This window comes from Gracilinanus agilis, chromosome 1 (genome assembly GCF_016433145.1).
Source record: "Gracilinanus agilis isolate LMUSP501 chromosome 1, AgileGrace, whole genome shotgun sequence".
NCBI lineage: Eukaryota > Metazoa > Chordata > Mammalia > Didelphimorphia > Didelphidae > Gracilinanus > Gracilinanus agilis.
Window position 1 is genome coordinate 284,046,266 of NC_058130.1, and position 16,854 is coordinate 284,063,119.

Sequence of the window (16,854 nt, forward strand, 5' to 3'; positions counted from 1 at the left end):
GAAAATACCTCAGCCAAGGTTGAATGATTTACTATACCTGTTGAATTTGTAATAAGCATACAATTTTGTTATTGGAAAGTATGGTACTTTATTTGAATGTGCATTATGAATCTGCTATTTTATAAAAACCATTTACACTCACAGTTCATGCAAAAGCTTAACAGGAAATGGATCTCATTTTTTGGGTGAAAAATGTTTCACTAATTCTAAGCTATATATTTTTGAATTTTTAAAACATTCTTTTATCATTTTCCCCGTCTATGTGCAATAGAATTTGTTTTTTTTATTTTTATACTTGAAAACATTGTTTTTCCCTGAATTTTTAATTTTCTTATTGCTTTTCCTTTCAATTTTTTAATAGAGTAATTGACTTTTCCCCTTTTTCTCATTTTTGTACTTAAAGTACATATAATCAGTGTTAATCCTTTTTTGATTTTATAGTAATATAAGTTAAATATAAATATATATTTGCTATAATATTAATGTATACCCCAAAAAGCCCTAGACTATGGTAACCTGCCAATTATTGGTAAATATTATGGGACTGTGATTAATGTCTCTCTGTCTAATTCCAGGAGAAGGGAGCAAAAAGAGCCACAAGGTCATGGAGACCAACTGAAAATCTGCAAAGTGCCAAGGAGCAAAAGGTCATGCACACCATGAATTGAGGAAGTTCTATGCCAATACTGAAGGGCTTGAAACTAGTGTTTGAGGTTTGGGGTTGCAGTTTCTAACATGTTAGAGGCTAGACTTCCCCTGAGCTTCTTTTCCTAGTAAGCACCTAAGATTGGCTATCATTATGTCTCATTCCCTGAGAAGGTGCAGGTAAATCGGACCAGGGAAAGACACTTCCCTTGCACATATATTTAGTCCTGTTATTTCTCTTATATGTAGAATGGCAACTTTCTGTAGTCCTGGCCCCTAAATGCATAATTGCAAACTGCTTAAATCACTTTAATTGGGCTTTGATTCAAGGACCTGTTATAAGTTTATTTTTCCTTACATTTTTTGCACATAAGACTTTGACATTTTACATTTTGTTCACAAGTCAATTTTTTTTCCTATCTTATTTGGATTTTATTTTTTTCATTTCTTTTGCCAGTTGATTTTACACAACCCCCAAAACTCAGCCATGTATCCTTGGCTGATCTGGGTGTTGGCCTTAACCCTCTTCAGGGGAGAATGTTATTGATTCTCCTCAAGGATGTATATAAGTTTTATAATCAAAATGGCTGTATTATAACCTATAATGTAAAATTTTAACTCTTTTGAGAGTAATTTCAGGATAAAAAATTCACCATCTCCCCAGAATCCAGACAACGAACCTGTTTGAAGAAGGCACCATGAAGATGCCTGAAGAACCTTCACTGGATCATGAAGATCCAAATGAACTTTGGGGTGCAGTTGATTGAACTATGGGGAGTTGAATGCATTTGTTTTGAATGTACACTCTTATGCCAAAGGGGACTGTCCCTAATTGGCTTTTGTCAATGCACCTAGCAATCATTGGTTCATTGTTTTTGTCCTCTTTTCTTTTATCCCCAAATTTCTGTAATTTAAAAGTTATATTTACAAGATCCATTGAGAAAGACTAGTCTTTCTCTGGATCTCAAGAGGGAATGTCTTATTGGAATTTTGGGAGTTCTTTGGGGTTCATTAAGCCTTAATATTTAAATATATGATATAAACTTCCTGTGGATGCTTAGGGGACTTGAAAACTACATTTCCCATGATTCAACAGGCTTCCTTCTTACGTGGTAACGTGAGCCAATGTAAAGTGTAGCTTAAATAGAGAGACCTTGATTGGGACGCTTGCTTTCATATGAAGTAGCCAGGTGGGCAGAAGGTAATGGCGGGCGATTTGAATTAGATTTATCAGGCGCATGACTATAACTATCAAAATGACTTTAAATAAACTATTAATACTTTTAATATCCATCTATATGAATAAACTCTTTTGAAGTTTCATTGTATTTTATCCTACTCATTGTATTCGTCAATTAGGAATAATGTCACAAGGTGGGATAAAACATTTCAGGGGATAGAATATTTCAGGGGGCTGCATTTGGCCAGGCTGTAGTTTGCCCATCACTATTCTGGAACATTCTTTTAAAAACATAATACATGCATGAAAGCTCTGGTGTAACTTATATCAAACTATTACTGCCCTGGGAAGAGAAAAGAAAAAAGGAAAGGAGAAAATCTGAATTCTAAAATATGGGAAAACAACTTTCAAAAATTGTTTCTACATGTAACTGGAAAAACAAATAAATGAATAAAATTTAATAATACAATAGTTATCTCTTCTACATTGCAAGTTTCTCATCATGGTTTCAATATATCATGGGTGAGCATAAGAAGTTAAATAGAAATTTTAGGGAATTTTGAAGAAGCTGCAAATGATATGTCAGGCCAGCAGACAACATGTGAAGGCCTATAAATGACACAGAAAAAGTTAAAAAATTCAGAAATACATACCTAACCCAAGATTAACAATAATGTACTATTAATGTAATAATGTAATACCTCATAAAATGTGGGAGACCAATAAGAGAAACAGAGTCTCAAATAGATGAAAATCTGAGACTCCTCTTTTGACCCCTTTTATGATCCACACCTTTTCTTATTGAAAAACATTATAGTCTCTAGGAAAACTTTAAGTCCTTAGTAAACCAGCATTTAATGAGTTAATAGCCTTTTTTTCACTCAGCAGAGTAAAGCTGCAGCTGTGGGTATATCTCTTTAACTGCTTCAGGTGTCCCAAGGTCACAGAGTGGCAAGCTCAGGCAAAATAACTTTTAGATAAAGTGAGGCTCATTTTTAACCTTGAGACTTTTTTCTCATCTGGCATTATCTTCATAAGAAAATTCTTTGTAAAACTATAACTTTATTGTGCTTTGATGTGACATAATTTGTGTTTTTGCGCAAATGTGAAGTTTCAGGGGGGTTCTTTTGTGTGAAATGAGTCTTGAAGTATATATAATAAATTCCATGCTGCAAGAGAGAGAGCAGGGCAGCAGCATGAGCTTTTGTGTCCTTTACTTCCTTATCAACTAAATTGTTTTTATCAGATTATCTGGAAATGATAGATCTCGAGAATAAAAGAAAAAAAATTCAGATTTCTCTGTAATGAAGGGAGGGCCAAATTTTTTTACATAAATTTTCCAGATAATGGGTTTGCTGTGCCTCTAAACACAGCAATGTGGAAGGGATAATTATATTTTGCTTTTTTCCCCTCAATTACACACGATTTTGAGATCAAAATTCTCTCCTTTTCTTCCTTACCCTCTGAGATGGTAAACAATTTGATCTAGATTATATAAGTGTGATCTTGTAAAACATATTTCCATTCTGGTCATGTTGTGAAAGAAGACATATCAAACAAAAACAAACACACACAGAGAAATAAGATGAAAAATAATATACTTTAATCTGCATTCAGACTCCATCAATTTTTTTCTCTATAGGTGGATATTATTCTTTGTCTTATGTTCTTCAGAATTGTCATGGATTACTGAATTGCTAAGAATATCTGTCATTCATAAATGTTCATCATATAATATTGCTATTACTGTGTATAATGTTCTCCTGGTTCTGCTCATTTCAGTTTGTATCAGTACATATAGGTATTTCCAGGTTTTTCTGAAAACACCCTTCTCATCATTTCTTATAGCACAGTAGTATTCCATTACAATTATGTATCACAACTTGATTAACTATTTTCCAATTGACAGTAATGTCCTCAGTTTCCAAGTCTTTGCCACAACAAAAAGAGGTGCTATAAATATTTTTGTACAAATAGGTCCTTCCTCTCACCCCCATTTTTAGTCTCTTTGGAATATGGATCTAGTAGTGTATAAAGGGTATACACAGTTTTACAACCTTTTGGACATTTTTTTTTTTTATCCTGGGACTCCATTCTAGGAGCATAGGGCCACAACCAGTATGCAATGGGTCGCTCAGAGTCACCCAGCTGGGAAGTGTCTGAGCCCAGATTTGAACCTAGGACCTTTGTCCCTAGGCCTGGCTCTCAATCCACTGAGCTAGCCCAGCTGCCCCTACTTTAGGTTGCAGTTTCTTTAGCTGATGTAGTTTTTATAGGGTGGGGTTGCTAGCCCCACGCCCAACCCTCCTCCTTTTTCATCTGGGCTAGGGATCGTCCTTAGCCCAGGAGTGGTAAGGGTGGGCGATAGGGGTCAAGTGACTTGCCCAAGGTCACACAGCTGGAAGTGTCCGAGGCCGGACTTGAACCTAGGACCTCCAGTCTCTAGGCCTGGCTCTCAATCCACTGAGCCACCCAGCTGCCCCTTTTGGGCATAGTTCCAAGTTATTCTCCAGAATAGTTCACATCTCCACTAACAATGTAAAATTGTCCCAAATTTCCCACAGAGCTTCCAACATTTATTATTTTCCTTTATTGTCATAGTAGCTAATCTGATAGATATGAGGTGATACTTTAGAGTTGTTTTAATTTGCATTTCTCTAAGCAATAGTGATTTAGAACATAAAAAAATGACCAAGGATAGCTTTGACTGCTTCATCTGAAAACTGCTTGTTCATATCCATTGAACATTTATCAATTGGGGAATGTTTCATGTTCTTACATACTCGACTTAGTTCTCTATACACTTAGAAATGAGCCTTTTATCAGAAAAAAAATGCTGTAAAATTTTTTCCCCCAGCTTTCTGCTTTCCTTCTAATATTGACTTCATTGGTTTTATGGATCATTCCTTAACATGGTTGGTATTTAAGGAACTATTTGTTTATTTCCTTTGACCACCGGGGAATAGTTTTTGGTCTTATATATGGTTAACATATATGTATGTATGTATGTCAGTAGGTATATATGTATAATATCAGACCTTTGTCAGAGAAAGGTTTTTCTTAGCTTATAACTCTTCTTCTTACCCTACTTATATTAATATTGTTCATGCAAACAACTTTTACTTTTTTGTTTTCAGGCATCAATTTTATCTTTTGTGATTGCCTCTATCCCTTTTGGATTAAGAATTTACTCCCCACCTTTAATTCTTTAATTCTAAGGTCATATATCCATTTTGAATTTATTGTAAAATATTAGTCTAAACCTAATTTCTTCCAGATCATTTTTCTGTTTTCCCAATAGTTCTTATCAAATAGAAAATTCTTTCCAACACATTTCATGTTCTGGGACTTGTTGAACATTGGGTTCATTTATTTCAGATTCTTTCTTGTCTAATATGTTCCATAATCTAATTTTCTGTTTTTTAAATAGTTACCAAATTAGAAAGTTTTGAAGAATGCTGCTTTATAATATGGTTTTGAGATTGGGAAATTCTTTCTACCCCTTTATTCTCACCATTTTTTCCAAGATTTCCCTTGATATTCTAGACCTTTTATTTCTCCAAATTAATTTAGATATTATTTTGTCTAGCTAGTAGACTGACTTGTAAAACACTCATCTATAAAATAATTTTGATGGTGTTGTTAATTTCATTATATTAGTCTTAATCATGAGCAATGTTTATTCATTGAGCTATTTAAGTTGGTCTTTATTTCTTTAAATAATGTTTCATAATTTTATCTATATTATAGACATTGGGTGTTCATTGGTAGATTGACTCCCAAATATTTTACTCATTTTGTGGTTATTTTGAATTGAACTTCTACTTTTATGTTGATGTCCTTCTTGAATCTTTCTGTTCCTTTTTCTGATCCTAGATCAGGGGTCGGCAACCTTTTTGGCTGTGAGAGCCATAAACGCCACATTTTTAAAAATGTGATTTTTTTTTTGAGAGCCATACAGTGCTCACAGTGTGCCACGCTCCTGTATCAGCACCTGAAAAAAAATTGACTTTATGGCTCCTGCAGAAAGAGCCATACATTGCTGACACCTGTCCTAGATCATCCTATAACCAATTCAGAATGGCTGGGCAGCTAAAAGACTTTAGGACTACTAGATGCCACTCTATCTATCCTTTACTTCTCCTTCCCAGTACCCTCTCCCCCTCCAGTTTTGCAAGGGCAGACTAAAACCTATTTGGGATGCTTAATTGCTCACCTCATAAGAGAGGAGTTATTAACTCTATTCTTTCTGGTATGTTGGAGGAATACTAAAGGCCTTATTTACCACTGACTGCTAGAGTACTCTAAACCCTACAGACCTCTACAATTGTCATCCAATCTACTAATATAACTTAAGGACCCCTGAGTCTTGCCATCTGCTCTGCTATTGAACCCTTGGGATTTCTGTGCATTTCTATTTACTCTGAAGAGGAATTTTCTTTTATGAGTTGTCTCCCTCAATTTGAGTGGGACCTGTTTCTATTTGCATCCCAAGAGCTCAGCATAGTTCTTGGCACATAGTAAGCATTTAAAAAATACTTTTTTCATTCATTCATTTATTCATCTGGTTGGTCACATGACCTGGAATCATTATAAATACCACACGTTCTTAATCTTTATTGTGATAAGGATGCCTTTTGCAATATGGGGAAGTCTATAGATCCCTTCTCACATTAATGCTTTTAAATAAAGTAAAATACATAGAATTTTAATAGAAAGCAGTTATCTTGCAATACATTTTTCAAATCAAAATTTTTTGAAAAATCTACTTTACAGACACCAACTAAAAAACCCCTGATCAAAAGAATAGTTTATGCTATTGGAATCACAAGGTTCATATTACTATTATTTTAAAAATAAAACCTCCCTATTTTGCCAAGTCTGGAAGGGAAGCTTGTCCCTTCTTTAGTAGTCTTATTTTTATTTTATTATTTTATTATACCTTTTTATGAAGGCTCCCTATGATGATACAGAACTTAATATGGTCCACTTTAGCTTAGAACTCCAGAACTCAGGATATCCACTAGACTAGGCCCCTTAGGAGCAGGGATTATAATATTTTCTTAAAACTATATTTATTTTTAGAATTTATTGTGTTAAAAAATTAAGATGGGGAGTCAGAGAAATCAAACAAATATTAGAACATAAAATAATGCACTTAACAAAAAAGTTGTATTTTTAAGATAATGCATCAAACTTATAAACCACATTTTAAATATATATAGCTATTTTTACAGATATATTTTGTTTTGTTTCAATTTTTACCTTTATTCTACAACTTTATTTGTATTTCTAGTAGGTTGTATCTAGGGTTTTTTTAAATCATATATAGAGAAAGGAAGGTGAAGGAAATATTAAATATTTAAAAAGCTTAAATATTTAAAAGATTAATTACTGCCTTGCCATCAAGTAATAACTGAAGAAGTTCAAACCAAAGGACCCTGAAAGAAAGACCAAGCTGATGCCATGATGATGCATAAGGCACTAAATGGTTTTTTAAAGTTCTAAGCTAGATTTTATTATATAGAAACTAATAAAGTAGAGTCTATTCTCCAAACCTAACTTTGATTTCTTTGGGATCTAAGCCTAGTAGTGTTAGTGAAATTAGTTTATTGAGATCGCCACTTATAAACACACATATACACTGTAAAGGGGGAAAATTATGGTTGGTGGGACTGAATATTTAGTCTTTTTTTTTTTAATTTTAAACCCTTAACTTCTGTGTATTGACTTATAGGTGGAAGAGTGGTAAGGGTAGGCAATGGGGGTCAAGTGACTTGCCCAGGGTCACACAGCTGGGAAGTGTCTGAGGCCAGATTTGAACCTAGGACCTCCCGTCTCTAGGCCTGGCTCTTAATCCACTGACCTACCCAGCTGCCCCTGGGACTGAATATTTAAAGGGATGGTCTCCAAGAATTGAATAAATATCAATTCTCAAATGAATTTTAGCAATTTATTTATAAAATATAGAAGAGAGTGAAAGTAGAGAAATGAGAAGAGGATAGAGTAAGAGATCTAGCTTAAAGAACTAGATTATGTATTCAAGTTTTGGCTTTACTCCAGCAGAGCTCCAGAGGCCCAGCCAGAGAGCCTAAAAGTTAATTAACAAGGGTTTTAGCCATTAGGGCTCCTCCCAATCAAGGGCTCCTCTAAAGGCTAGTACCTCCAGGGAAGCTAATGGAGTCAGCCTTCACTCCCCACTTGTAGTTCTAATGAGAAATATAAAGCAGTCCAAGATCCTCAGCCAGAGCTCCTTCAGGTCCAGTTCAAGGTGAAGAAGAGAAAAAATCTGACTCACAAGAAGTTGTCCCTCCCTTTTAAAAGCACTTCTTTTGCATCACTTTCTATGTCTTCCTCTACTTTATGTATACCAATCACAACAAAGGCTTTGCTTAGGATTGCCCAGGGGGCAGTCAGTCGATTCTGATTCGTCACCCACTTTTGCACATGTGGGTCACAGACCTCCTCTACTTGAGAATTAAGTGGTGGTGTTTACACTTTTAGTGATTAAATGTAAAAATGGGCAGGGTAGGTTTAATCCCATCATCACAACACACAAACACACTTCATACTTACACACACAGAACATAACTGTATTCCTTCTTTAAAAGTATAGAACATGACTGTAGTATAGAGAGAGGGGGTCATATAGTTTTTTCAAGCTTTGGCTGAGTTCTAAAGCAGTTAGGAGTTTGGAATCTTGAGGGAAATGGGCAGTTGGTTTGAGTCTCCTGTGGAGAGAGGTTGTCTAACCAACTGAGCTGCTTCCTTACCTAGCTGTAGTATTGAAATTTAGCCTAGCTTTGAAATATTTATTTAAGAAATTGTTATTTTGGATAAACCCTTTATATCTTCCTTCCCTAATATTGTTTCCTACCTTCCCTCCCTTACCTATATGTCTGTGGAGTTAATAAGGAGAGTACTTTAGAACTCAGCCAAAGCTTGAAAAAACTATATGACCCCCTCTCTCTATACTACATGACACAAAAAATATCATTGGTCATAATCTTGGTTACACACTGATTCATAGCATGATTCGTATGTATTTTGTTCAAATATATTCAAAATTACTTTACTAGCTATTCTCAGAAGGAAGTCAAATATGGTGTATGATCTCTTCTAGATTAAAAGGGAATCACTTAGTAAATTGCTATTTCAGAGACCAGACTAGTGAAGGAGGAAAAGGGTTCGTAATTTATGCTCTAAGAAATTCCAGTTCATTAAAATCCAAATGACAAGTAATCTTTTTTTTTTCTTTTAGGATGTAGATTCAGGTTCTCTGACTCTTTTAATTTTCTAAAAATTAAATTAAATTTAAAATTTCCCCCAATTAAATGTAAAAACAATGTCCAACATTTTTAAAGGAATTTTGAGTCATGAATTCTCTCCCTCCCTCCCTTCCATCCTCCACTGAGATGGTAAGCAATCTGATATAATAGATTTAAACTGTAAAATTATGTAAAACAATTTCCCCACATTAATCCTTTTGTGGATGGAGGTTTAAAAAAAGGTTAAAAAATTAAAGTGAAAACAAAGTTTGCTTTGGTCTGAATTCAGATTCTACCACTTCCTCCTCTGGAAGTAGAGAGAACATTTTTTATCCAGAGTCCTTTAGCATTGTTTTGGATCATTATATGGCTGAGGATAGCTAAGTTATTCACAGTTGCCATTGTATAGTCATTGTGTATGTTGTTTTCTTGGTTCTCCTAACTTTACTCTGCATCAATTCATTTAAGTTTTCCCAGATTTTTCTGAGTGCCTTTTGCTTCTCCTTTCTTACAGCACAATTATAATTATATGCTATAACTTATTTAACCAATCCCCAATTGATGGGTATCCCCTCACTTCCCAATTCTTTGTCCCAACACTTAAAATTTAGACAGCTCTTAAAGGCACTCATATGTCATCAGGTCAAAAAAATCCCATCAAACACTAACAAAATAACTCATTTTATTCCAGGGCATAGCACAGGTCTGTGTACTCTGTATACAGTGTATATAAATATAAATATATAAATATATATATACCCTGTATACAGAGTATTTATCCATTTCAAAGTTATCATATGTTATCACAACTTATACCATTATTTTGGATACCAAAGAATTTCCAAATCATATTTTGATAAATTGAAAATGAAATACATACTGATTATCAGTTCTTTGTGTTCTGCAAGAGTTTTTGCAGGATCCAGCCAGTACTGTATGAGAAAGAAAAAAAGTAGTTTGAGAAATCAGGTACCTACCTCATCAATTATGAACTACTCGTCCCATTCCCCACCATGTACACACATACACATATGCATATATGATGTGAACATATAGACACATATATAATATGTATTATTTTATATTTGTGACACTCAAATATAGGCCATGGAAAATTATTAATCATAACCCATAAAAATAGACACCATATCGGCGATTTTGTTACTCTTATTAGGAGTTATATCAATTCAACTGAACTGAACTAAGTCTAACTCAATATTTATTATTAAGAACCTATTAAGGGGGCAGTTAGGTGGCTAAGTGGATGAGAACTTGGCCTAGAGATGGGAAGTCCTGGATTCAAATCTGACCTCAGATACTTCCTAGTTGTATTACCCTGGTTAAGTCATTTAATCTCCATTGCCTAGCCTAGTGATGGGCAAACTATGGTCTATGGGCCAGATGCAGCCCCCTGAAATGTTCTATCCTGCTAGGCTGGCTAGGTGACATTATTCCTAATCTGATGAATACAATGAGTAGGATACAATACAATGAAACTTCGAAAGAGTCGCCTTAGAAACAGACTGACAGATGAGCATTTCCTTTCCTTTGGCCCCCTCTTTAAAAAATTTGCCCATCACTGGCCTAGCCCACACCACTCTTCGGCCTTGGAACCAATACATAGTATTGACGATAAGATGAAAATTAAGGATTAAAAAAAAAACAAAGAATCTAGTAAATGCATGCACTGTTTTAGAAACATTCTCTTCCAGAATAAATCAACCAATTCATTTTTATTAAGGATGCAAAGATGAAAAGGAAATAGTTCCTGAAAGAACTTATATTCTAGTAGGGGAAATACAACTGAACAAATATTTACTAAGGAACTACTAAATTGTTGAGCAGTGCCTTGGATGCTTTAGAAGTATACTATTTAGCTAACACAAGGTCCCTGCCTTCATGGATGTTATAATCTAAAAGGGTGCTAAAATAACAGTCCCTGCCCCACTTTCCCAGTCTCCGGCCTGTTATATCACCACCACAAACAACTGTTAATCAATGGCATAGGCAAGCCAGCCTAACTAAAGCAGCAAGGCACTCTGAGAGAGATATAGGAGGTGCAATGTGCCAAGTGGGTAAAATAACAACCACCACTTTTCCCCAAACCTGAAAATAACCCAGGACCCTGATCTGAAGAACACTAGAAATAATCATTCCCTGCCCCACCCCCTCAAGACCAGCATCTCTGCATCTAGGCGGACCCCTGAAGTCAAGGGAATAGCAACCATAGCTAATGAAAACCTAGTCTTTGGCATTGTCAAATTATTCAAAGTCATAAAGAGATATGGTTTTATTAATGGAAATTACATTAAAGAAGATAAAATTACCTTCTACTTTGTTGCTGAATTCTCAGGATCACTAGGCCTTTCCATCTGACTTGCAATTCAAACCATACTAGAATATAAGCTCCTTGAGAGCAGGGGCTGTCTTTTTCTTTTATTTATACTCTCAGAGCTTAGCACATCACTTCATGTGTATTATTTAATGCATACTTTTTCATTCATTTATGTAACAAATAGGCAATCAATCAGTAAAACAACAAGCAACTATAAAGTACCTCTTAAGAGATGTAGAAAGCAAAGTACTATTTGGAAAAACATCTCATAAAGCTTTAGAACGTTTTTTTAAAAGTGATCCTTTTATCCCATAAATTGGGTGTAAAAACAAGAGACAACAGATTCTTGTAGGAAGATACTTAAAAATGACTACATCCAGGACTCTAATATTCAAAAGGCATTCATGAAGTGAGTTTTAAAAATCTAACACTGCTATATAAGCAATTCCATTACTTAGATGGATGAGTGATGAATGCTTCAGATGAACTTGTCACGTCCAAGTTTTATTATATAACAGTATTTAATGCTTAAGACAGAGCCAAAAAAAAAAAAGCTGTGGAAAAAAAATATAATAGGTAGCATAAATTTGTCTAGCTCCAAAAACGCTCAAGAAAATCACAGTCCACAGGGATAGATAGATTTCATTTCAGCTGGAAAGCTAAGGAATCCAGGAGGTAGAAATGAGGAGAGAAGTATATTTCAGGTATGAGGGATAGCCAGTGAAAATCTTTGGACCCCAAAATAAAGCATCCTATTCAAGAAACAGCAAGGAGCATTACCCAATCCAAAAGGAGACCCGGAAAAGTTTGTTGCAGAAGGCAAAATTTCCGCTGAGTCTTGGAAGGAAGTCAGGCATGGGGGCATTTCCTGACTTCCTTTTTTTTTAAAACCTCTTATTTTTTTGTCTTAATATCAATTCTAACTCAAAAGAGTGGCAACGGTTAGGCAGTCAGGGTTAAGTGACTTGCCTAAGGTCACACAGGTAGAAAGTATCTGAGATCAGACTTGAACCCAGCTGTTCCTAAACAACAGTTCTGGCTCTTTATCCACAGTACCACCTAGTTGTTCCCTTAGTCTCAATTCCAAGACAGAAGGTAAGGATTAAAAAAAAAATAATAGAGTAGTAATATTTACTGCTCGATTGTTCCACAGTTTTTATGTTCATCCTCTTATATTCTGAATCCTGAATACAACCTTTGCATGTAAGAAATGATTGATGGAGATTCTGGATAACAACATCTGATTTAGGAATGATTCATTTCATGTGAGTGTTGGGTTTTTTTTTCCCCACTTAAAGTTACTCCTTAACAACTATTATGGGGAAAATCAGGGGTGTTAACTTAAATATTATTTGTGGGCTCAGTGGGGTGGATAGGAGACAGGAAGGGACAATGGGTAAGACGTTACAAGCCAGGGAACCAGATTTAACTATAAGGGGAATGACCATTGACAGAAATGGCAGTTAAGCCTGACTAACTGTCACTCTGCCCCACCCAGCCTGGAATAACTTCAGAGTATTACATACACACAATGAGGACTTTGAAGTACTAGGAAACTCACAGGGAAAGAGTTTAATTATAATATGAGGGGATAGGAAAAGGGGTTAGGTGAAGCTATGATTAACTACCCAGGACTGGAGTCAAAGGGATAAGTTTCTTAGCCAACCTGGCTTCTGCCAGGTTTTGACAGCTTGGCTAAGGACCTGAGGAAGAGGGCTTGAATTTGGGGTCTCACAACTGTTCAGAGATGTTTTCAGGATACCAGGAATCAAACCCTCCATAGCCGATGGAGTAACCAGGTAGGGAGAGATGTCTGCAAACTGTCCACCAGATAACAGGCTGCTTCCCTACTCTGAGTTGCCTTGCAGGATTGATGTCTTCTGGCTTTTCAACCTTCACCATTCTCCCAGATCCCAGGGAATCAGGGTACAACTCCACTTCCTCTGAGGTCTCCCAGGGTCAGTTACAGCTTGTCCCAACCACCATGGAGACCGTCCCAGAGAGAGAGGTACACTTCCTACTTCCCCATTCCATTTGGAATTCTCCAGCCCTTCCTGTTAGGTCTCCTAAATAATAACTAAGTAATCCTCCTCACAACACAGCGGTATAATGAGGGACAATGGGTTCAATTCTGGCCTGGGCAAGTCACTTAACCCCTACTTTCTAACCCTTGTTGCTTCTCTGTCTTAGAATCAATACTAAGACTGAAGGTAAGAGTTATAAACAAGAATAAAAACCAATGGCACGATGGTAATTTTTATCAATGTCTCTGGAAAAAAAACCCAGAGCAATCTACATGATAACATTTTCTCCATCACTTTCTTAAAACTAGAAAATCAAGAAAGCAAAAAGTCAAGCCTTCACCTTTTTTAGAGGTGAAGAATCTCAGATGGAAAATATAGCATTTCAAGATGACTCCAGTGTCCTCCTCTCACCCTCATCAGCAGTATTACATGGAGGAAAAAAGCTGTCTATTTTTAAATATATAAACATTTTTATCTCTTTTTATATTTTTTCTCTCTTCTCATTCACAATCAGACAGCTTTTTGTTACTTTTTTTCTGTCAATGTGCCTGCTTCCATATGTCCTCTTTTTCATTTAATTTGTTGCATCTACCATGTTAGATGAACTGAGAAATTAGATTGCCAAGATTGTAGTAACCAACTGAGTACATTATTTCCCTTTGTCAGTCCAGCATTCTGGAGAGTGACAGTACTCCAGAAATCCTATGCCACTGTAAAGTCAGCTGAAACTATAGCAAAGTATATGAAGTAGAATATAGCTATGAGCCTTGCACAAAGTAGATATTTAACAAATGTTTTCTGAAATGAACTGAATTGTTTTTAACATGATAATTCAAGGAACTACCTGTAGGCTTTACAAATGTTTTCTGGAGAGGAGGAATAAATATGATACCAACAGAGGTCTGCTTGGGACACTTCATAAAACTCCTGCCCTAGTACATAACATCAAAAACTAGATCTATCTTAGTCAAACTAGACTATTTAATAACTTTACTCCTGGTGTTTACAAGTATATTTCTTAAAACTTAAAAAAAATTAAGGTTAGTAGTAGCTAGGTAGCTTACCCAGAAGGTAAGGGTTAAGGTGGGGTTGGGGTGGTTGGAGAACTATTAAGGTTATCAACTTAAACATCAAAATAAAATGAAAAAGGTAATGTTCCAGGTAATACAATTTAAGCATCTGTGAAAGAAACGGTATTTCTTAGAGTTCTTCCACGTGGTTTAGCTTTTCCTAAGAGTAGTTTCTTTTGTTTGTTTGTTTGTTTTCTGCATAAGGCACTGAAACTCTTCCAGAGAATTAGATTGGCTTGAGGACTGACTCAGATTGTTGGCATAGCTTCCTGTTCTTCTGAGTACAAAAAGAGCTCCAGCTCCCTTTTTTGAGGCTTCTGACTGTGGACTAACAGCATGACAAATATCAGGGGAAAGCTGTGCTTAGCTGAAATAATTCATCGTTAAATTTGCTTATACAATGTCCTTCCTCTGTTATAGCTAGGTAAGCTTCCTTTTGTTAACTGTTGAAAGACTTATGAGTATCTCATTTCATTTTCAATCCTGTATCTAAACTACCAGAGGACTGGCAAAAGTTGGACCTAGCCCACAACATCTCAACAGCTGCTTAATTTTATTTGAATGAAAAAATCCCATGTTCAAAATTAAAATTAAAATTAAAAAAAAAGAAAAAGAAAAGAAAAATCCCTATCATGAATGAATGTAAGGTTAATTCAAGGTTGTTATGAATATATATCAGTAATCTAACTAGGCAGAAAACATTTGCTAAGAAGAAAGTGTCTAGAATCATTATCTCTACCACCAAAGCTTTTAATATTGTGTTGAAATAGGTGAGTAAGATGACTCAGTGAAGTTTGGAAAGTTGATGATGTTATATATTCAGAGGAACTCACTCTCCAAGCCTGACTAGGCCTGAGAGTCATTCTTAGGCCACCACACTATCTGACTTTTCTTTGTGAATCAGTAAAATATAGTAAATTAAAAGGAATTGATTGAGGACAAGGGTAAAGGGAATCCCTAACTCTACAAATCTAGATATTCCTCCCTCCTTTCTTCCGGCCTCTCACGAAACCTTCTTCTATTTCTTCAAGCTACACTTTACTACTCTGATCTCTCTAAAAACCCCAGACTAACTCTCTAAACTGGGCTGACTGGTCCTCAAATTAAAGATAGTCACAGTAAAAATGTAAATCTTGATGAACTCCTTCAGATGCCAAGATGGCTGTAAGTCTCTGGTCCAAAGACAGAAATTTTTTCAGAGTCTGGCTCTCATTCACTCTTAGTCAAGAAATCTCTCAGACTCGGAATCAGTGTTGGATTTAAAAATCAGTCTGGCAGTCTACTGAACTATTTCTGGCCTGGGCTAGCTACCCCCAGCCCCCAAGGTTTCCCAGCACAGTCTTCCTTATCTCCCCCTATCATAAACCTAAAACTGAAGCTATCTTATCTGATGTCTTGAGGAATGTTTGTCTATGTTTGCCTGCTTTACAATATTTGCCTATTTAATGTATGTTTGCCAAATGCTTCCAGACCCCTGACCCTGAAACCCCCCTCCCCAGATGCTTCCTGACCACCTGTCCCTGACACTACCTTGATAATTATGTATGTACCAACCCCCTTCCCCAAACATTTCTATATAAACTCTTGGCTGAGAATTCCAAGGGTCGTTCAGGCATGCCTCTCTGCCTAGCGACCCTAGCTATTATAGCTAGTAAAGAATGAGCCTCTTCTTGCATATTGCATTGTCAGTGTGGTTCTTCCTCTGGCCATGATCGAACCTGGGTTAGGTATTAAAATTTGGGGTACAACATCAGGAGCTCACAAAGATATCTGGGAGATGTTAACTGGGAACAGGGATATACAGTATCTCAGTTCTTCTCACTGGTTAGACTGCAGAAACCTCCAGGCATCAGGTAAGGCAAGACTCCTACAAACTGCCACAGGAAATAAACTTTGATTCTCTTGTCCAAAAAGGAAAAATGGACCCTCCAACAATCTTTGGTCCTTGGTTTATTCCTTTCCCCAGATTCTGGAATTTCCCCTTTCAGATCCTTGGGTGCAACTAGACCCTCCTTTACTAACTCATGCTTTTGCAAAGTTGCAAAAACCTAATTTCTTATTTTCCTCCTTACATTGTGAAGTGGAAGTTTAAGGGGACCTTGAAAATAATGAAATATACCCTCATTAGCCACTATTCAAAGAGACCAAGAAAACCCATCTTTAAAATGAAATATATTCTTTCCTCACAAACTGCCTTTACAAGAGGGAGAGAAAAATGTGGAGCCATGCCTCACATCATAGACCTGAGACAATATCCCCCAGATTTACAGAGAGTTGTGTGCCCATGCCTCAAGTGACCAGAGACAAAATGATCCCAGATTTACAAAAACTC

The 16,854-nt window shown here is 36.0% G+C and overlaps 1 protein-coding gene across 1 annotated transcript in view; it reads right to left on the reverse strand.

The window, feature by feature from the left end:
- Positions 1-16,854, reverse strand: part of EPB41L4A (erythrocyte membrane protein band 4.1 like 4A) — a 235,407-nt gene that overhangs the window by 130,705 nt on the left and 87,848 nt on the right. Inside the window, exon 3 of the mRNA XM_044662157.1 lies at positions 9,974-10,025. Coding sequence (XP_044518092.1) covers positions 9,974-10,025 — 52 coding nt within the window. The remainder of the gene's footprint in view (positions 1-9,973; positions 10,026-16,854) is intronic.